The sequence below is a fragment of the Falco naumanni genome, chromosome 6 (assembly GCF_017639655.2).
Source record: "Falco naumanni isolate bFalNau1 chromosome 6, bFalNau1.pat, whole genome shotgun sequence".
Classification (NCBI taxonomy): domain Eukaryota; kingdom Metazoa; phylum Chordata; class Aves; order Falconiformes; family Falconidae; genus Falco; species Falco naumanni.
This window is the reverse complement of record NC_054059.1, coordinates 51,923,088-51,944,687: the sequence shown is the minus strand read 5'-3', so window position 1 is coordinate 51,944,687 and position 21,600 is coordinate 51,923,088. Positions and strand designations below refer to the sequence as shown.

Here is a 21,600-nt window from a genome sequence, read left to right as displayed (position 1 = left end):
CTCCCTCTCTTTCTCCCCCTGACACCCCTTACTTGTAAATGAACAGAAGACTTATGGCCTCTAGTTGTTCTTCATTTACACTGTTGCGGAATGAACAGAACAGTTGCTGAAATTATGCTGCTTTTGTAGCTTTTATTTTATTTTACTTGCCTTTGTTGTATGTGATAGCTTTTACAAACTTTCCCATATATATTTATCTTTTCTTCTCTTTCTTCCGTCCCTGCCCTCCTCCCCAACCCCCTCCCCCTGCCTTCTCAAGTTGTTAGCCAAAATCTATAAAATGCCCTTGAAACCCATCTTCCTCAGTGGCCGGCTGGTTAACTTGCCCCGAAGAGTGCAGGAGCAGTCAGCCAGCAGTGAGGATGGCATTGAGTGCATCCTTTCTGATTTTGATGACGACACTGGTAAGTGCATTAAAAACAGTAAATGTGGAATCAATCAATTGCTTCTTCCACTTGTCACTGTAAATTTTGCCACCTGCTGAAAGCAAAAAAGGAAGGTAAAAACTTCATAGTTTATCATATCCCTGTTGTCTACCCACACTCGCATGCACACAGAACTTGGAAGTTCAGGTCATGTCACTTTCTTTATGTTAAAAGATACAGTTCGATAGAAGAAAAATACTGCCCCTCTCTTGGGACAAAATCGTATTATTTTAATAGATAATATGTTCATTATCCTGATATGCATAATACAACGAGTTTGTATCTCTGAAAGCTAACACAAAAATACTTTCTGGACTACAGCTGAAGTAAAGTAGTGAAAACCTTTCAAGGTTTATATTGGCAGGTTTTCCTTTAACAGAAAAAATACCACTGTTGAGTAGGAGTTTAGAAAGATAAAGAATAATTGTTTAAATACGTTTCCAAACTTATGTTCTGTGGTCTGTTGAACTAAATGGTGTATTTCTATAGTCCATAAAAAGCACTATGACCTCCAGAAAAACCAGCAGCATTTGTCTCTTGATTATTTGTGTGGCTATGTGGGTTGTGGATTAATCAGGTGCTTGATGAACTAGATCTGTGCAGAGCCAAGCGGTACAGGAATGCAGCCTTACTGCTTCTGGACTAGTGATGGCCCTTCAAAGCAGTATAGATGCTTTTGAATATCTGAACTACTGAGCTGTTCTGACCTGGCTGCCTCTGTGAAGAGCCAGCTCCAACCAGGCAGAAAGCAGGCTGACTCCAATGCATTTCATTCACATGCCTCAACAGAATGACTCGTGGTACCTGATTTTATATAGGCTGTTCCATCACATGGATTGTCCTGTTCCACTGCTACCCTGGATAAAGGAGAGAAAAGCTGCTTTCTGAAAAAAGCAAAACACAAGTCCTAGGTGTTGGGTTTTTAAAAAAAAACAACAACCAACTCTTACTTTATTCTTTCTGTTTTCGGTTTTCTTCTGTCTGGAAATTTTAGGATGGTCACCTGGGATGTGGGAGACCCAAGTCACTGAAGTCTCTGCTTTGAGTCAAGCTTGGGACTTGACCAAGGGTCTCCCCATCTGGGGTGAGCACCGCTGCCTGCTGTTCTGAAGTGGCTCTGCCTATTAATGTCTTGCTTGCTCTAAATAAAAATGCCACCCTGCAGCAAAGAAACCTTCTGATTTGGCTCTTGTCAGAGCTAAGCACTGAAACTTTCACCTTATCTTTATTTAGCTGGTAATGGTGTTAGAACATTGCTAGGCAAACTGACTTTATCAAGACAGAAGACAGTGCTTCACCTGGCATTCTAGCACTGAAAGTCAGTACCAAGATGGGGCAAAATGTTTTAGCCCGCTTTGCCATATGGTGGTGCAGTGTATTTTCATAGTTTGATTCCATGCCATACTCTTAAAGAGGGTATTTCTAAAAGATACTCAGTTCTTCCAGATTTGAAGATACCCAGATTTCATGCTGAGTGATTGGTGCTGTTTCCTTATCTAGAAATATCATTAAAGTCTGTATGACTTCAAACAATGCCACCATACATACTGGCCTGTGGAAGTGGTGTGAATAAATAAATGATGACCCAGTTACTAAGTAATGATTTCGCTGTTTTTTCCTTGATTCTCAGGAAGACTCTTGCAGTCAGTGAATTTAGCGCGTCTTAAAGTTCCCTTACAGCCTTTTTTATTGCTTTTGGAACATAAGTAGCCAACAAGCATCATGCAGACACAGATTACAGCAGCATGGCTACCAGGGGCAGAGAAAACGGACCAAAATAAAATCCATTTTAGCCTGATAAACCCACAGCCTTTTAAGGAGACTTAGCTCAAGAATAACACTATATATTGCAGGAGCATTATGAGTGTAATACACAAGATGCTTCTAGTCTTTCAGAGTATCATGGGGAACTAGCAAGTACTTAAGTGATCTGTGCAAAATTAAAGGGCAGCAGTTCCTAACCATCTTCTATTAAGATGGTATTTAATTCTATTAAAAACTATTTATATCCCATAATATTTTAGGAGATACATGTTTGGTAATGTAGATATGAACTCACAGTACTGCCTGTATCCTAACTGCTGTTCTGTAGTTGTCCAGTTCTGCCCTATCCACATTTAATACTCTTCTATCTGTGACCTCTTAACATCTAAAGATGACTTGTGAGGCAGCCTGAGGTATTATTACTGTTCAGTTCTGGGTACCAAATAGAGCCAGTTCAATCCTAGCTAATCACCTTAGGTTCCTTACCTAAAAGCGTAATCTAAATGAGTACAATCCATTCTGGGCAGCATGTGTAATGGTAGTGAGATACGTAAAATGTCCCATGAAAAAAAAACCAACAAACAAAACTGAAGATAAAAAGACTGAACTAGTGGAAGTAGTGAACTAAGAAAGAAGACCAAAACAAGGTGTATGTGGAGGAGGAAGGATGGGAAAAAATACAAACTTAATACAAAGAGAAGGAAAAGGAGGTAATTTTAAAAATTGCTGTTGCCCACAACCATTACGCAGCAACAGTGAACACGCAAGAAACCATGATCTTTAAGTTAATTAATTTCTTAGCCTCTGTCACTTTCTGAGGACAAGTTCCACCTGTGGTCAGTGCAGTATCTCACTCATGATTTTTAATCATTGTTTCCTTACTTGCAGGCCTTATCAATGTCTGGATTATTCTGCTGGAAGAATTAACAACTGCCATATCCAACTGTCCCCGTCAGCACCAGCCTCCTACTTTGGATCTGCTCTTTGAATTGCTGAGGGATGTTGCCAAGACACCTGGTAATGAAAGGGCTTGATAAAACACGAGCTAGCAGAGCCCTAACCCGAACCTCTTAGAATCCAAAACCACTTCTGTAAAGTGTGTTACTGACACTAGAGCTACACAGAGACACTCTCAAATAGAAAGGGATTTTCTTAGAGTATGATTTGTTGTTCCAGTTAGTGAATTGTTCTATGTTGACAAAAGGCGTCTTGTAAAAGTATTGTTGAACATACTCTTAGATTTACTGCACAAATAAAGAGGTGCAGTACTCTATTGATGTCCTAGCCACAGAAAATATTTGCCTGGTGTCCAGGAAATGGAAAAAGAGAATCATGTAATCCTGTAGACCTGCTGGGAAAGACAGCAGGTAAACAGTTGGCTAAATGTTCGTATAATATTACCTCACAACTAAATCCCAAACTGCTTACCTCTCTCATCACACAAAAAATGTTTCAGAACCTGCTTTCTTTAGCATCATCCCTGGCCTCAAGCTTGGAACAGCTTAGCGAATTTGCTGTGCATGTAGGCTTTGTAAGCGAAAATATACAACCATAATTGTGTTTATTTTAAGGACCAGGATTTGGCATTTATGCAGTTGTACATCTTCTTCTTCCCACGATGTCTCTTTGGCTCCATCGCAGCCATGGTGACCATTCTTACTGGGATGTGGCATCTGCTAATTTCAAGCATGCCATTGGCCTTTCCTGTGAACTTGTAGTGGAGCACATTCAAAATTTCATACACTCAGGTATGTCATTGTACTGTATGTACATACATGTCTACTGACAGTCGTCAGTGGCATGTTACTGAACAGTTACTTGGGGAGATGGTTTCATTGCTTTTGGTTGCTCAAATATAATAGGAGGGCTGAAAATTTCTGTCCATTTGAGTTTTTTTTTTCTTTCTTTATAGGGTTTAGAATTATGGAAAAAGAAAAGAAATTGTAAGGTACCTATGGAAGCTACTGAGTCCAGCCTCCTGCTCAGAGCAGGGCTGTCTTCAAAATTAAGTCATCACAGTCTATATTATACTTTCTAAAAGAAGATACCGAGACTTTGATCATAAAGAACTAGACTAGCAGAAACAGGATCTAACAGGATTTCTACAGTACCACTTTAGTCCAGACATTTTATATTGTTAACATCAAAAAGATTGGTCTTTATTCCAGTTTGATATGACACGTTTCAAAACTGAACTCCAGTGATAACTGCATAAAAGGAATTTGGTTTTCAAAAGTCTCTGAATAACAGTAAGTTTAATAAGACTGTTTAATTATAATGAAAAGGCAATTATGTTAAAACCAGTCTGTCTTTTCCTTATAGATATTGGTTATGAAAATATGATCAATACTATGCTGAAAGATCTTTTCAAGTTGCTGGTAGCCTGTGTAGCAGAACCAACAGAAATTATTTCCAGAGTTGGCTGCTCTTGTATCAGGTAACACAGTTTGTTCACTCTGTTAGGATATTAAAAAAAAAAAAAAAGTCTATATCTTTGAAGAACTTGTGGACTGCTTACGTCAGTCAATATCTCAAAAGAAGTCTACAATATATCTATCTCTTGTTATTGAAATAATGAATTTTAGACTTTACCAACCTTTTCCTGCTGTTTTCAGTCTGCTTCAGAACCAGTAATTTTAGGCATTACTATGCGTATGATTCCCATAAGAAGCACTCATACATTACTTATATGCAGTCAGTCAATAGTTAATCCTTAGGAAAATAATCAAGGGTCCTTCTGTTGGAATTCACAGGTCTTTAGAGGTAATTAGTACCTTTCCCAGTCTTCAGGTTATTACAATCATAATCAAAATAAGCACTGCATTACATAGTTACACAATATATGGTTCTTGTCATGGCAAGATGACTACTTGAAAGAGGAAAAGCAAAGGAGACAAAAAACCTGTCAGTGCTACAGCGTAATTACAAAAATAGGTCAGGGTAACAGCTGAGGAGATTGGATATCATTAGCTAGCTACGGAGTAGGCCTTTTGTTCCATTTTCAACCGTCTCCAGTTACAAGTAAGAATTGTCTAGTTCCTTCTGAACATGGTAACGCTCTCCTGTGTCCTTGCAGGTACGTGTTAGTGACAGCAGGGCCTGTATTTACTGAAGAGATGTGGAGGCTTGCATGTTGTGCCTTGCAGGATGCGTTCTCTGCCACTCTGGAGCCAGTAAAGGTAAACTGCCTTTTTGCTGACAGTCAAAATGTAATCACACTAGTTATAGACTCACTTTTGACAGGTTGGTTTTCATTTTTCAGAAAACTTTTGGGGTAAAGGGCCCAGAAGAGAAGCATAAAGGTTATGTGGCAGCTTTTGTTATTTTGTCAATTCACCATGAAAGGTGTTGGATCAACAATGGAGGTTGAAATCAGTTTTTCTAAACATGTATGAACAACACTAGCTGCTTACCATCCAGGCTTTAAATTGCCTTGCCAGTATGAAATCAGAAGAGTTAAGTATGTGAAAACTTACCTTTTGATCAATTTCTTCCTCTGGATTGGCTAAAACTAGACAGAAGACAAAGCTGCTTACTTGATGCTGTAGCTCCATGCTCCATATAGATTATTTCTCAACTCACTGTCTTTCTTGTAACAAAAAATCCTGTTAAGTCATTCACAGGCCAGAGTACATAAAAATTTGTAATGCCTTTGTATTACAATACACAATTACTGCTAAACAGCAAGTGCCCAGCTGATGGTAACGGGACAGATCCCTCTGAATCTTGTATCACACACAAACAGGCTGCGCAGCACCAGTCACTGGCTTCATGTAACGCACAGTGAAAGTCTGATGTTGTGTCTCTCTATAGAACCTGTTGGGCTATTTCCACAGTGGTTCTGAAAGCTTTAGTGGAGATGCCTGTGAAGTGAAGGTGGCAGCCCCCTCCCTCTCGCCAAGCGCTGAAGCTGAATACTGGAGAATCAGAGCCATGGCACAACAGGTACTGACTGACATTTCTGGGGAAGCCAGAGAACTTTTTAAACTTGGGGCTTTTCTTTACAAAAGGATATCTTTACCACCACCTTCCTCACAAATTATATGGGCAAAGACTTCCTCGTCACCAGACTAACATTTATGTGTCTAACAGTAGTATTGAGACAAAGTAATAAAAAATAGGAAACCCCACACACACACCTTAAAACCGTCCCCCCCGTAAGCAGGAATTGGGAATGCATAAGGTGGGGGGAAGATGCATAGGTACCCGAGGAGGACTGACGATGAGCCTATTGTGTAATGTAGCTTTGAAAATGGCAACCCTAGTTGCCATTACATCAGTGGAAATGTTTCTGATGGAGAAAGGGAACTAGAAGTGTCACTATGAATCCTCATCTAGAATATCATACATATTTCTGATGACTCTGTTAAAGAACAATAAATTCAAAGGACAAAAAATGCACTGCAACAGAGACTGTGATATGAAACTGGAAAACAAGATTTATTCAACCTATCAAAACAGAGTTTGAAGAGGAATGCAAATTTTTTTTTCTATAAATACTTGAGTATAGATTGCAGAGAAGAAAAAGAGTTCTTGAGAACTAGAGGATAATGCTGACATTTAACAAATAATTTAAAACTCACCACTAAATCCTAATCAGCACAGCAAGCTTGGAGACAACCTTCTCAGGGTCTTTTTGACTACAATGGACATTGTTCACTTTATGGAAGTGGTTGTATGAAACGGGTTCCTTGAAATACAGCAGACTGAATTTAATGACCTGCAGGGTACCATGAAACTGTAAATACTGTATGACAGTTTCAGCATCGGAAAGCAGCTGGATTAAAAGAGCCAATAGATGTTTGGTGTCAGTTTCTGACTTGATCAATCATACCCTGATGCCGCGTGAAAATTGAAAATCTGAGACACGCAGACCAGGATTTGTGATCACTGATAACGTGGCAGTGGCAGAGGCAGACTTTGAATAGAAAAAAATGTTTTAAATTAAGTTTTAAAGATGAAGAACTCAAGCATAAATGCCCCATTCCCTGCTTTCTTTTCTTGTAGACACCGTCAGTAGCATGCCCTACGTCCTCCTCAGTGGGGATTTGACACAACTACTAAGCTACAAAACAAAGCTACAGCAACTGAGAGTTGTTTTCCCATTTCCCACCCAAAGAATTGCAAGTTAGGTGTCTGTTGTATCTTCATGGCTGGAAATAATCTTTCCAACAGCCAACCCTTCTAGGTACAACAGGCAACTATGCAACTCCTTGTCCCCAGGTCTTTGTCTCCACTATACCTGATATTTTCTGATAGTAGTATACAGACAGCAGAAAGCTTGTTTTGGCATTTGGTATTATGCCTTACACAAGTTCAAAGAAAAAGATGTCTGTCCTTTGCCCCTGTGCTCTTCTGGGTGTCTAGAGGTAGCCCATGGCTCTGAGGCTGTTTTAGCAAAGCACCATGCTCCTGAGGGAATACCTTGCATTCTCTCTATCACTGTAAAGGCAGTCATCATAAGAGATCTTTTGCAATACAGGAAATCCCATTTCCAGACCCCCCCAAGGACCCAGTGCAAGTGTGAAACTGATTGTTTTATGTAACTTGTTGTTTTCTAGGTCTTCATGCTGGAGACACAGTGCTCCCCAAAGACCCCTAGCAACAAGGAAGGGTTTGAACATGCCCAGTCATGCGTGCTCATCATTGACCTGCCACCAGATAAGAAACCAAATGGACATACCCAGAGAAGGTAAAGTACCTTCTCAGGAAAACCCTGTCATTAAAAGCAAGATAAAAATATTGTCAGGCTGGCAGAGATGAGAACCAAGCCTGGCAAACTGTGCCAGGTCTCATAAAAAACCGAAATACACCAATCAAATAAAAATCAGGTTTTGTGACACAGGAGACTATAGGCTAGTACTGTCTGCTCTCCAGATGATCCCATGATCATAACACTGGTGAGCAGGCATGTGCAACAGCTGTTACAAGCTGTGTCAGGGTCTGTAATATGGCCCTTAGCAACCTAAATAAGGAAAACTCTTCTAATAGTAAAAATTGGTAGGTTACAAATACCTGAAGGATACAAAAGGTCACAAAAAGCCTTCAAGTAGAGGAAACTCAGATTAAATTAAGAAAAGAATCTCATAGGAAACAGTAGGAAAACCTTTCCAATATTGAGATTCTTTTCTTTAAAAAGTAGAGTTAAAAATATCAGTTTGAAGAAAGCTTCGGAAGTACTGTTATGTTTGTAATGATACCTAACAAATGAAATGTCTGCTTTGCTAATGGTCTTTTAAATCAGTATTACTGGATTAAGAAGGTAGAAAAAGCTAATGGATAAACTGGAGCAGTTTAAAGTGAAGAGACCACACCTAAAGCTGCGAAACTGCCAACATACTGATCTAGGGAATGATGTTTCTGCTTGGCACTTTATTTTCGTGGAAGTCCTTCTATATGTTACCAACTTAGAAACTCATGCCTTTGCATGACAATCTGATCCTGTCAAAAAATATTTCTTTTTGCTTGCATTTGGTTGTTTAAACAACTGCCATAACGTCAATAGGGCCAAGAATTAGAATTCTGCATTCAGGGTTTGTGTTTGTATTGCAAGATATTTAATACATGGCATGAAATTGTCTTTTACTAGATACCAAACCTGCTTCTGTATCACTTCAGGCATTCCTATACAAAACTAAACTATTGCTTGCAACAAGGAGCCAGAATGTGATGGTCCTTCTTTGGATGGACAGGAAGAAAGACCATACCAGATGTCTCTGTTCTTACGCAGCTGTACAGAAGTTTCCCCCAAGAGCAGGTGCTCTGTTGCCTCGCCTTCAGAGAATAGGGCCCTGTGCAGAGATGAAGAAAAGTTGAGATCACAGTCTAAACCCTTCCTTTGTGGTGGGAAAATACCTGCTTTATTCAAAGGTTTGCAGATCATTCTTCTTGTTATAATGAATGCAAAGCAAAAGACTGGAGTACTCGCTCCCCTCTTGTGGCTCCTAAGGCCGTGCAATCTAACAGGCTGCGTTCATAAAGGTAGCATGGATTTTGCTTGTCTTTAAACAAATAATTAAAGCTTGCAATTAATACAAACTCTGAATGCTTTCACACTGCGCTTTGTCTAAACAACTGCAAAAAGCGTATATGCTGATAGGCAAATGTTACCCCAGCAACGCTCATTTTTCACCAAAACAGGGCTCAAAAGTTGACTGTGCCACTGTTTTTCATATTATTTGCTACAGCAATGCAGTAATATGCCAATTTTGCATGTTAGTAACTGTGGCCTTTCAAAAATTTTACTTTAACCTTAGTGGGGTTTCTCTTCTCCCTTTTTGCTTTTGTTTCCTTAATGCTGCATCGTTTCACAGGAAGCTGGGGTAAGGGAGCTTTTCTTCTTCCTAAAAAGTAGTAATATATTTCAGTTTGAGCAGAATAAGAAAATACTATCCTTAACCAGCTTTGGCACCGTGTGTTTCCACCTGTAGCTCTGTACTAGTTTCTTTTGGAATGGAGCAGTACTTTAAGCTCTCCTTGTAAATTGCCTTTTTGGCTATTACAAGGAAAGCAGATCTCCCTCAGTCTGATCCTGCTTTTGGAACAGGATTAGTCTCTTGAAATCAATGCAAGCACTCATTTAACTTTATACACGCTCTTAAGAGCTTTCCTGAGTCAGAGCCTCTAATTATTTTTACAGCAGTAAACTGCTTCCCAATAAAGAGCTCCAATGTATTATTCATCAAGATTTTAGCACTGTCAGATAATAAGGCTACTAAATTTTACTGGTGTATCAGCACTGACAGCTGTGTCATGGTAAGCGAACTGACATAGATAAATTAAATTAATCCAAGAAGCAGTTTTGTCTGACCTTTTTTTTTTTCAATGTTGCATTCAAAAAACTGTGTTTTGATATGATTTCTCAAAAAAAAAAGTTTTTGTTTGGTATTTTGAAAACACTTTCAAAAATTGTTTGATGAAAGTAGGATATTATTTGCAACAAAAATATTAAAGGTCTGCAACTAAACATCTCATGTCACATGAAGATTGACTTAGACCTAAGACTTCAATATTGTAAGCAAACTGAAAAATCTCTTCCTCACTTGATAGCAATGCTAATTAGAATGTGACCCATCATAGCTCCCTAAATCAAAGTATTTAATACACAAGTATTAGTACGTATAACAGAGCGTCAACTCCATTCAAAACATAACCGCTGTAAGCTCATGCAAAAATATTTTTTTAAATGCCTTAAGATAGGTTGCATAGTCTGTAATTTTAAATCCTTGAGGAACCAAACAACAATCCTGTCCCCCCTTTGTTCCTAGCCTCCCTTGTCTGGAAGCTTCTCAGTGTTACTGGTGAATGACCTGAAAACTTTGGTGGGACGAATTTGCCATTCCTGTCCCTGTGCAAATCAAGTATCAGTAAGATCTAGAACAACTTGCAGCATTTCTCTAACAGGAGCACAGCTAAGAATCGCCCAGTAGTGTACATGAGAAACAGGGTCAGGAATAGGTATTTTCATGCTAGGCTCTCAGTGTTCAAGTTGAAGTCTTAAGAGCAAACAATGATGTGCCTTCAGCAAGACTTAAGCTTCTTTGCATGCTCCATTGCACTGCTGACGTTTCTATAGATGTTTTTTTATTGATTGGCTGGTTGGCTCTTTGTGTTTATTTTTAAGAAGTATTCCTGGCATTAGTGAAAACGGAAGCCAAGTAGTAAACTAGCTTGGGCCTCAATTTGTCATGGTAAAGTTAAGGTTGGCTGAAATGCTGTTAGAGGAATAACTTGTGTGTTAACTAATTCCTTAATTATAGCAGGTTGAAATATTGAGAGTACTGGCAGCTGTCGTGAAATTGAAAAACAGAATATTTAATCCTTCAGTGTTAGACACCTCAGGAGAAAAGAACAAAAAATATAAGAGCTTTGTTTTAATACCACCTCCGCACAAGTCCCATTAGGGTGCTTGCTGTGGACAGTTATTTTTCTTAACCAATGTAAGTGTCTTCGTCTCTAGGCAAGTATTTGAAAGAGTAGCTGAAAGACCATTCTAGACAGCTTTATCTTCCTCCACTGTTTTATAATAAGGCTGTGAAAATTTGGCCTTTCATTTGCATCTTTCATGTTAGATTCTAAAATACAAAGTTTTCCTGTACTTCTAGTAAAAGCACAATGCACCATTTTGATTTTATCTTATTTTTTTCCTTACCATGCTTGGTTTACCAAGTATTCCTTTCAGGACGATAGTGGTGAGCTTGCTGTCCCACCAAGTACTGTTACAGAATTTATATGACATCTTACTGGAAGAATTTGTGAAAGGCCCTTCTAACTTGGAGGAGAAAATGACAATACAAGTACCAGAAAACAAGTTGGCTGGTTTTCTCAGGTACATCTCCATGCAAAACCTGGCTGTCATTTTTGACTTACTGCTGGACTCCTATAGAACAGCCAGAGAGTTTGACACCAGACCTGGGTTGAAATGTTTGCTGAAAAAAGTGTCTGGCATTAGTGGAGCTGCCAACTTGTATCGCCAATCCGCAATGAGCTTCAACATCTACTTCCATGCTTTGGTTTGTGCAATCCTGACAAACCAGGAGAACGTCACAGCAGAGCAAGTGAAAAAGATCCTCTTTGAAGATGATGAGAGAAGCACAGACTCATCACAGCAGTGTTCTTCAGAAGATGAAGACATTTTTGAAGAAACTGCTCAGGTCAGTCCTCCCCGAGGGAAGGAGAAGAGACAGTGGAGGGCTCGAATACCATCTCTGAGTGTACAGCCTGTCAGCAACGCGGACTGGGGGTGGCTAATTAAGCGGCTTCATAAGCTCTGTATGGAGCTGTGCAACAACTATATCCAGATGCATCTGGACCTGGAGAATAATGTAGAGGAGCCTCCAGTGTTCAAAGGTGACCCCTTCTTCATTTTACCATCCTTTCACTCAGAAACCTCCACCCCATCGACCGGAGGGCAATCTGGGAAGGAAACACCATCGGAAGATGACCGGAGTCAAATCAGGGACCAACTGGGAGACAGCCTGACACCCCGAGGAGGGAGTGGAGAAATGGTGCTGCTACCCCCACCCCTAAGTCCTAAACCAGAGAAAAAAGAGCAAACCAGGAAAAAAGAATGGTGGGAGAGTGCTGGTAACAAGATCTACACCATAGCCACTGACAAAACTATCTCCAAGCTCATGACAGAATACAAGAAAAGAAAGCAGCAACAGGCCATGACATCCTTCACCAAAGAGGTCAAAGCAGAAAAGAAAGGGGAGCTCCTGGGTTCAAGAGGGCCAGACTCGCCCGTACTCCAGCGGCCACAACATCTTATAGATCAAGGTCAAATGAGGCATTCATTCAGTGCTGGTCCAGAGATCCTGAGACAAGAGAAAAGACCACGCTCAGGATCCACAGTCAGTTCCCTGAATATATCTGTTAGGGATGCTGAGGCCCAGATACAGGTAGGACATACTTTCAGAGTGCTAATAATAATAATAATTAAAAAGATAAATATTTTTTTACTGCTTTTATTACAGGGATTATAATATCTTCATTAAATGTCTTTGTTTCATAAAGAAGTCATCATGATGAGGACTGACTATTTCTGCAGCTGGCACTGATAAAAGCCTGACTCTACCCTATCAAAAGAAAATCAGTCTTCAGGGAAGCGTTATCAGGCATCTGAGTACAGCTTGCAAGAGTGCTTCTGTGACCGGGGCCAAAGCTGCGCTTAGCCTTAACAACTAACAGCCTACAGTGAGCTCATCGCTTACGGCTAAGGGCTCGAGCTCACTTAAGGCCTTTGAAAACGCCGTGCTGCTTGTCACAATACTTCCGTGCTTAGGAAGGTTTTTTTAATTCCACAGCAGAAATAGCGGGCTCTGTTGCTAAACAGAAACCTGCTACTTGCATGTCGAAGTGAATGAATCAGTGAAAGCATCAAACTTGAAAGTCTTTGTTCACTGTGGGATGAAATAAAAGGTGATGAAGGGTGAGCATGATACCGGCAATACGAAGTCCAACAATGATTTACAGTGCTAAATGTGAATTAGAAAGACACAGTGAATATTAAATGAATATGCTGGCGTTACTCAGTCCTCTTCGTGAGGCTGCAACCACCAGATAGGTATCTTCTTTTCTGCCTCAGCCTATGGGCTCATCTATTTAGAAAAGTCTTCTAAAGAGGTTTTTTGTATCCAATTTGTTTGTAGGCATGGACCAACATGGTGCTGACAGTTCTCAACCAGATTCAGGCCCTGCCAGACCAAACTTTCACAGCCCTGCAGCCAGCAGTGTTCCCCTGTATCAGCCAGCTGACCTGCCATGTGACAGATATCCGTGTCCGCCAGGCAGTACGGGAATGGCTGGGAAGAGTGGGCCGAGTTTACGATATCATCATTTAGACCTAGCTGTGCTCTGCTGCAAAGGGCAGAAGACATCCAAGGTATAAAGCAAAGAAGTATTTGGGGTTCATTAATTGCCTGTTTGTTGGTGATAAATTAAGAAACAATGAGCTTGTCGACGTATATCCTCTATCCACTTGAGACTGTGTGTCCCTCACTCACACTACCAAAGGAGGCAAAGCATGAGTGTGCCCAGGGAGTCTGGGGTGGCCCCAGAACCCAGAAACTGCCAGTAAATCGGGCTGGTACCTAAAGGGGTGAACATTTCAGTAGCCTTCATTTTAATTCACATTTGCAGCAGTGGGAGCCACAATGAACTGCAGCAGAACTTCCACACTCGCAATTAGCTGTGAACACAGTTGTCATCTGGACGTCAAACCAGGCCAGTAAGCCTATGTAACTTTAAAAAAAAAAAGTCAGGAAAAAGATGGGCTATAGGACAAGTTACAAGGTGACACTTGTTTAGGGTAGCTTTTTTCCCCTTCCGAAACGAGCATGAGAGAGGAGAGCTGCATAAAGATTACTGTAGTAACCATATGCCTCACTCACTAGAGAAAGTGGGAATGTATTTTGCTCTGGCAAGAGCCTTTGAAGTTTGGTCACATTTGAGGTAGCTAATAAGTGACTATTAAAGTGTCCCAGATGTAGAACTGGTGAGCCAAGCACAGACTATTCATCCTTTCATTGCTCTTGTGGAGCATTGCTTGAAGGGAAATGGCACTGTTGAGCTGCCCTCTCTAAAACGCTACCCTGACTGCCTCCTCACCTATGCCTACGGCTGATCATTTTTCTGTGTGTCTAATTCCCTCAAAGGGCAACAGGGAAGTTTGTTTTGCTCTTTCCTGTGAAGCTGGGAGGAAGACACACCACAGAGCAAATACCAGCATGTGCCAATATCCAGCATTAACTAAACAGAGTAGAGATAAACTGGAACACTTTAAGCAACACTGCAGCTAAGTTAGCTTATGCTTCTACGGGAAATTTATGTTTGCTTATATAGAGCTGCTACAGCCAGGAACTCCCTTGTCACCTTTGTTAAACTTAGCCTATCGCTTCCCATTGAGCTGAATCAAGATGGAAAACAGTCTGAAAGGAAGGTATCTTTCCTCTTTCTCTCCCATTTCTTGTCTGCTGCTGTAAATAGAAGGGGACAGATCCCCGTGGAGGTACATCCCCCTCTGTGCAGCACTCCTATAGGCACTACTCCAATTTGCTGATATTAAGGGGGCAGAGAAGGGGAAGGATTGACTATTGTATTGTCAAACACATGTGATGCTTTTCACACTAGACACAGCAAAAGGTTACCTTGCTGCACAAGTCATGTCACAGCCCCTGGGACATTCCATCTCAGTACTCCCATACTACATAATTGTTGATTAGAAGTTGAAATATTTTGTTGAAAATAGGATTATTTTAATCTTGGGTGACCCCTTAATGATGTTCTCCCAAGGCTTTTTACATATGCACACCAACTAAATATACAGCTTCAGTTCCAGCTCCAAAGCATCCTTAAAATGTCATCTCTTCATATCAGGCCTGGATTTTGGACAAATAACTGCTTTTAGCATCTTAAACCCAGAAAAACAGAGGGAACCAAGAGGCTCTACTGAACAGCCATCACCCAAGCCGATGTGTTTACAGACAGTCTGCCACTATGCTCCTGCCTTTTTCCTCCATTGCCCACTTCCCATTTGTCACCTGCTAGATTTGTGCAGGGAATATTTGTCCCTTAACTTTCAATAGTGTCAGCGACACCATTTCCTTTTCTTTCAAAGCTTCCCTCTGCTAAACTGTTTCAAGGGCATACAAATTCCGTAAAAACAACTCTTTTTTTCTTACCACCTACATTGACTTTATAAACGAGTAATTTAACAATTTTATCAACTGTCAATTTTCAGTTTTCCCCCAGCAGTTTTCATATTTCCTTGAGGACAGGTGAGATTATCCTTTGCTATTTCTGAGGGTAGTGACATGGTTTAATTGCTGTTGCCATGTCTTTCTTACACATCTTTAGATAGAGTAAAAGGGTGGTTATATTTTTTGTTGAAGTTTTTATCAGGCATCTATACAGAACTGCTTTTAAAGAGTACATTAATTAGGCAACAACAGAAATCAGAATAATAAACTGTATGCAAAACACCCAGCCCTGCTGTTTTTCATTATACGTGCACTGAATGGATGCAGATCCTTGCTGCACTAAGCTAAAACTAAAGCAAATCTCTAAATTACACTGGAGGACTAAAATTGATAGCAGTACCAATGGAACCACTTGGGACTCAAGAAGAGGACCTAGTATCTAGGGAACACCATGGTTATATGTTGTGGTTGCAATACAAAACCCTTCTGTAAAACAGAAAGAAAAGCTCTAGGAGTGACAATACTACCGCTACTACCCCTCAAGCCCATGAACGCAGCATTGCGTAGTGTTATTTGATTAGCCACCATCATGACCCAAAATGTAATTTCATTTAAACTTTTTACAGTACAAATGCCATACTAGAAATGAGTAGGAGTAAACTTGCTGTATTGCTGTTGCCCTGTTTTAATGTTTGCCCTCCAAATTAAGTGCCCATTGTCAATCTCGGTGCCTCTGCTCATTAACACGCCTCCATAAGAGGGCACAAGTTAAGTTTGAATAATACCAGAAATGTAATTGAAAAGGATAGGGGGTGAGGGTTAAGGAACCTTTGAAGCAGCAGGCTTTATATAAGCAAAGTTTAGCATTGGCTGCTATTCCTTTTCTTTATATGTGAAACGGTAAGCAGCTGAGGAGAGCAACCCATGGCCACTTCATGAACCGTTAATCTAAGATGCAGAAGCTTTCTGATGCCCCTCCGAAACATAAAGAAATAAATTAAAAAAAGGAGTTGTTCGTCAGATTCTCAACTAGTTGCTAGTTTAGCCACAGACAGCAGCAAACCCCAAAGAAATACAACACGAAACATACGAAGTCACCATTTCGTAGACCTGTGCAGCCTGTTTCATGCATACTTAGGGCTTTAGGCTGCCAGCGTGCTGCCTCCAGGCCTCACAAAGCAAGGTTCTAGCCTAAAGGAAGTGTCTGCCAGAACAGTCCCAGGAAAAGGTACTGGCACCAGCCTGTCCTAAGCTTCAGGAGAGGACTCCCCAACACTGAACACCCCAGTCATGTCCAGCTGTACCATCCTACAGCAGCTTTTCTGCTTTCCACTTGTGAGTGAGGAAGCACCTCGGCAGTAGCACAAAGTAGCCGTTGTATCCACACATGTAAGGCTTTCTCACATAATCCATTCAAATCCTCACTTATAGCCCAATAACGTAATGCATGAGCTAACAGCAGCACGTTACCAGCTTTACTGTTGCATCAGAACATTTGAGCCTTGAAAAAACAGAGTCTGTGTACTATAGCTTGAGCTTGTTCTTTCTCTTGGTTCTAGCTAATGCCCACATTATTCTTTTTTCTTGCACTTACTTTTTTGTTACCTATATTTCTGTAGGAGCTGGGTTTGATTTTTATTGAACTGGCCAGTTATTTATAAAAATGACTGGTAAGTAGTTTTTATTTAAGTGAACTACTTTAAAAGAAAATAAATAAATACAAAAAGTGGGGCGATTTGACATTCTTCTCAGGTACCAGAGCTGCACCTCTGCTGCCTTTGCCTAGTTCATACCACCCTCCTCAGGGCCACCATAGCAATCATAGGCAATGACATCACATTCTAAAATCTTGTAGGCAGCCACTAACGGAGAAAGTTGCTGTCAGCCAGCATCAGCTACCTATATCACATGGAATAGCTCATCACCATGCAAATATTTAAAGCTGGAAAAAGCAGTGTACTCACCCAGGAGAGCGCTATTTTTCTCGTATAGCTGGAGCAGGGCTTGACCCCCAGCTGATATGGTCTCAGGCCATTGCATGTTTGCACTTCATTCTGTAGTGTGAGTATATGCAGATATATGGGCTGAGGATGTGTTTATGTATAGGTACCTGTAGCTCCAGTCACTGTCATACTCTGAGCTTCTGTATATTTACAGAGCACTGTCCACATTAGTAGTATGTTTATCATGCTCTCTGAATATTTGTGTCACATCAGTGCTCAACACACTTGCTCTGCTAACTTCCCCACAGCAGTCTTTTCTGACCGTTCAGCAGCCATAGAATTACCACCGCTAACTCATTTAACATGCTTTCATGTCCTTAAGACGTTAATATACAGATAATACTCTCCTAGGGATAAACACTCATGTGAGAATAACTGACTTAATTTAGCATTTAGAAAGAATCATTAGGGAAAGATTTAGATAGAGCTGGGCAAAACATTCCTTCTAAAACTCCAAGCAGAGACAGTACAGCTTGTGCCTCATCACCAATAAAAAATTCATGTCCTCTGGACTACCGCTGGCTCATGCCAAGGCCAAGCAGAGTTTACACCCATACTTGTAAGGTACTTTACCTTTCAATTTGAACTTCAAGTTTTGTTTAAAACCTACACCGTACTGTAAAATTCACTGACAAACCCTCACCTGCCAAAGATACAAACCCCATCTCTAAATACCGTGTGTTACCATATGTGCTCTCCATCATCTGCACTTGATACAGTACCATCTCAGTGTTGTTATCTCCGCTGCAGAGCTCAGCGCAGCACCCGTATGAAATGGAGTGGCAAACAAGTTAGCAAGTAGAGAGGTCCAGCTCTGCGTGCTGCCTGCACTTTGTACCTCTCTTCACAGCTTAGGCCCACCCTCTGAGTGCCTAAGCTGTTGAAATCAATGCAAGTATTGTACTTGGAATCTTTAACACTCAGGACTCGGTCCTTGAATCCTTCAGTCTCTATATACAGGTTCACAAGTTCTCAGGAAAGGGGAAGTCGTGGACAGTTCCTGATGCCACCCTCTGCTGCTGTCTTGTATAGACCTCCTGCTTGAAAAATCCACAAGAACCAGCACAGATTCCCATGCATCCCAGTACCCCAAAACTCGTTGCACAGATCCAGTTTTAACATGTAGGAGTCTGACCATAGCAAGCCAAAGTAATTTATTTCTACCTAGCTCATTCGTATAGAAGCTTACTCAGAAATTGAGTATGTGGCTTGGCTATTTTCACCTTGAGCAATCCATTCTAGAAATGCCATTACTCAGTGATAAATTGCTTTTAATTCACAAAAAAAACCCCCAAACAGTGAAGTGCTTTCTTTCCTTGCCCTTGCTTTTGTGGGGCTGTGCTAAGATTATGCTTAAGCAAGCTATTTAGTCATTACTCCAGTTACAGTAATTTCTGGGAAGATCTATGTACAGTGCTAATCGTGGCATATGACACAAAATACAGTTAGGTTTTTTCAATTTCGGATCATTCCACAATCATTTGAAGAAACAATACAATACCATCAATTAAAGAAAAAAAGTTTATCTTCTTTTTTAGTATAAAAGGACCAAGTTACCATAGCACAGAAGCACAAACGTTGGATTTTATGCAATGTAGATAACAGCATCTGGCAGCTAGAGATCCCGCTTCACAGAACCTCCCTATTTTGAGTAGAGCTTCTATAGGGACACGACCTAAGGGTCTCTTGGCAGCCCTCACCAGCAATGTGCCTGGGACTCCAGGAAGTTGTGTGGCTGCACGGAAGAAGTCATAGCTCCTCTTTCTGTTGTTTCCACTGATCCCCCTCGGAACATAAACTTTATGTGACACTTAACTGTATGATACCATACTAAACAAACAGCTTTGGCCAAACACGGAGTGCTGGCTATTTAAGAAGAAAAAATTTAAAAAGCACGTCACAAGTCACATCAGTCTTTTCAGTTAGTGCTCAGAGGTCTCCAAGCTAAAAACTAAAAGCAGAGGGAAGAAATGCCCTAATTCTGTGGATATCAGTGGAGCTACACTGTATGATCACAGATTAATGCAATACCGAGCTTGCCTGTGGGACCAGATCCCTCAAATTGTTTTTGGCAAATTCACAAGTTCAGATCTGCTTAGTCTCCACTACCACATTGAATCAGGGAACTGAGTTTATGGAAGGCGGTTTTTGCTAAGAAACATGGCAACAAGTTCTATTTCAATCCTTTTACCCCAACATCCCACTTTTGAAAAGGTAGTTATGTACTTCCATAAAGTTCATCTAAACTCTGTGGAGCACCAGGGCGCTATTTCCTATTGCATTCAGTTCATCTGGGCTGCAGTGAAGTGCTATGCTTCCACAAGAAGCAAGCTGAAATGAGAGAGCTGAGCTAGCGGAGAGGCACAGGCACACAGGTTCAAGCAAGGGACAAATATCACCTCCACAAGCAGGCTATGGCTCTTGAGCCCGGGCTCTGCAGAGGAAAGCAGGATTCAATACCCGGGGAGAACAGCCAGGAAGGGCAGAGCGTGATGCTGACGGAGCCATGTACAGTGTGCTGTTCGCTGGAGCAGATGGGAGCAAGAGATTGAAAAACATACAATGACAGCAGTGAGCACCTTCTTTCAGTTCCCCCCTCTTTCTCTTCTTCCCCACTGCCCCTCTTTTTGTCATGATTTGTGAGACTGCAAACATATTTCCGTGGGCCCTTCAACCAGAACTTAAAACTGAAAGCAAGCCAAAGGGAGCGGACGCTCCATTTTGCCAAAGATCTAAGCCTTTCCTGTTCAAAAATTTTAAAAAATCAAATTTTATTTCCATTATGATGGCTGCCATAGGAAGCATTTTACCACAAAACATTATTCCCAGGACTTCATCTCTCTAGCTGTATATTCAGGAGGAGCCACTAACACTTTTTAAAAGAGACTGTAAATTGCCTTGTCAAGCAAGTGCTTACATTGGGTTTAGCTTCTACTGAGTTCATACCTAGCTGCAATTCCCCGGTCTCATACACGTTTCCTCCCCCTACTATTCTGCTCTTCTTTAGAAAAACACCTCCCTGTGTCCGCCGCGTCCTGTTGTGCTGCTAGCTTTGTTTGGTCCTTGGGTGTCCAGTGGTCAGGCAGTCACTGTCAGCTGGCTTGCAAATTGTATTTTGTGTATATTTTATTCTGACTGAATTCTGAAATGGAAATATTTTAAAACGAAATTATAAACTATTTATGTTGCTTGTGTTGTAGAATAAAGAAGCAGATGCAAAATAAATGATGCTTTGGTTTTGTCTAAAGAAAGTTATTTTACAGTTACTGATGAAGCAAAGGATCAGAACTGAGAATGGGCCTGAAATACTTGGATCACCTAGGTCCTAGTCTAATATTGAAGGAAAAAAAGAAAAAAACCACCACAAAACCCACACCCAACACGTTAGTCAGGCTGCATGTGCCATTTTCTGACTCCTGATAGAAATCCATGGTAGTAAATCTGGTTTCTTTTTTTGTTTTTACAAGAGAACTGTACTTCTATCTACATTTTATTTACTGGGAGATCTGTATCCATAAAGTAGAGACATCTGGTTTGCCAGGTCTGAGGAAATATGCCCAAGCTGAATTATTTTTGTTTGCTGTGGCTAGTGCAACCACTTCTGAGGAGGTCTCTCATCATCCTCCTTCCCTACCACAGTCAAACAAAATTACTTAAGATTAAAATAATTTAGAATATTTTCCTGCATAGTATTTATCAAATATTTACTATGGTTTTGAATGTTACATTACATCCCTGGCAGACTGCTTTGTACTTCACATCAGGTTCTCCTTCATGCCAGAGGTTATGGGGAGAGAAACAGACCAAAATAAAGCTGGGCAAGATGCTATACTGAAATCTGTCCTATAAGTAAGCGTGCCCAGGAGGTCAGAAACAGACAAATCTTCAAGCTTGGGAAACAAGGATGTCAAACATAATGAGAAAGTGAAAAATGGTTTGCAGTAACTCATGTAAGGAGAGGAAGGTGACATGGCTCTTGGTTGGTTCAAAAAGCTTCCCTGCAAAAGCAATTCATCTTCCCTTGAGGAAACACGGGAATTGGTTTCTGGGTAGAATTGCAGTGGCAGCACCACAAGAGCAAGTGCCCTGATGAAAATGTTCTTTTAAAAGTCCCAGCTGCAGGGATGGCCATCAGAGCAGATCTTACATCTCTCTTGCATACATTACCTTTTCTTTTAAAAGGACGCTAAATAATTGAATATCTCAATG

General features: G+C 40.7%; 1 protein-coding gene across 6 annotated transcripts in view; it reads left to right on the top strand.

The window, feature by feature from the left end:
• ARFGEF3 (ARFGEF family member 3) overlaps positions 1 to 20,616 on the top strand; it is a 96,870-nt gene extending 76,254 nt beyond the window's left edge. For 4 of the 6 annotated variants that reach the window (XM_040598043.1, XM_040598041.1, XM_040598040.1 and 1 more), the window contains 10 exons: positions 260 to 404; positions 3,078 to 3,206; positions 3,761 to 3,937; positions 4,512 to 4,626; positions 5,266 to 5,368; positions 6,003 to 6,134; positions 7,751 to 7,881; positions 9,503 to 9,511; positions 11,359 to 12,589; positions 13,340 to 20,616. In XM_040598043.1, coding sequence (XP_040453977.1) covers positions 260 to 404; positions 3,078 to 3,206; positions 3,761 to 3,937; positions 4,512 to 4,626; positions 5,266 to 5,368; positions 6,003 to 6,134; positions 7,751 to 7,881; positions 9,503 to 9,511; positions 11,359 to 12,589; positions 13,340 to 13,531 — 2,364 coding nt within the window. In that variant the 3' untranslated portion in view covers positions 13,532 to 20,616. The remainder of the gene's footprint in view (positions 1 to 259; positions 405 to 3,077; positions 3,207 to 3,760; positions 3,938 to 4,511; positions 4,627 to 5,265; positions 5,369 to 6,002; positions 6,135 to 7,750; positions 7,882 to 9,502; positions 9,512 to 11,358; positions 12,590 to 13,339) is intronic. The other 2 variants (XM_040598042.1, XM_040598039.1) reach the window with 1 other exon arrangement.
• The last annotated feature ends 984 nt before the right edge of the window (positions 20,617 to 21,600 follow it).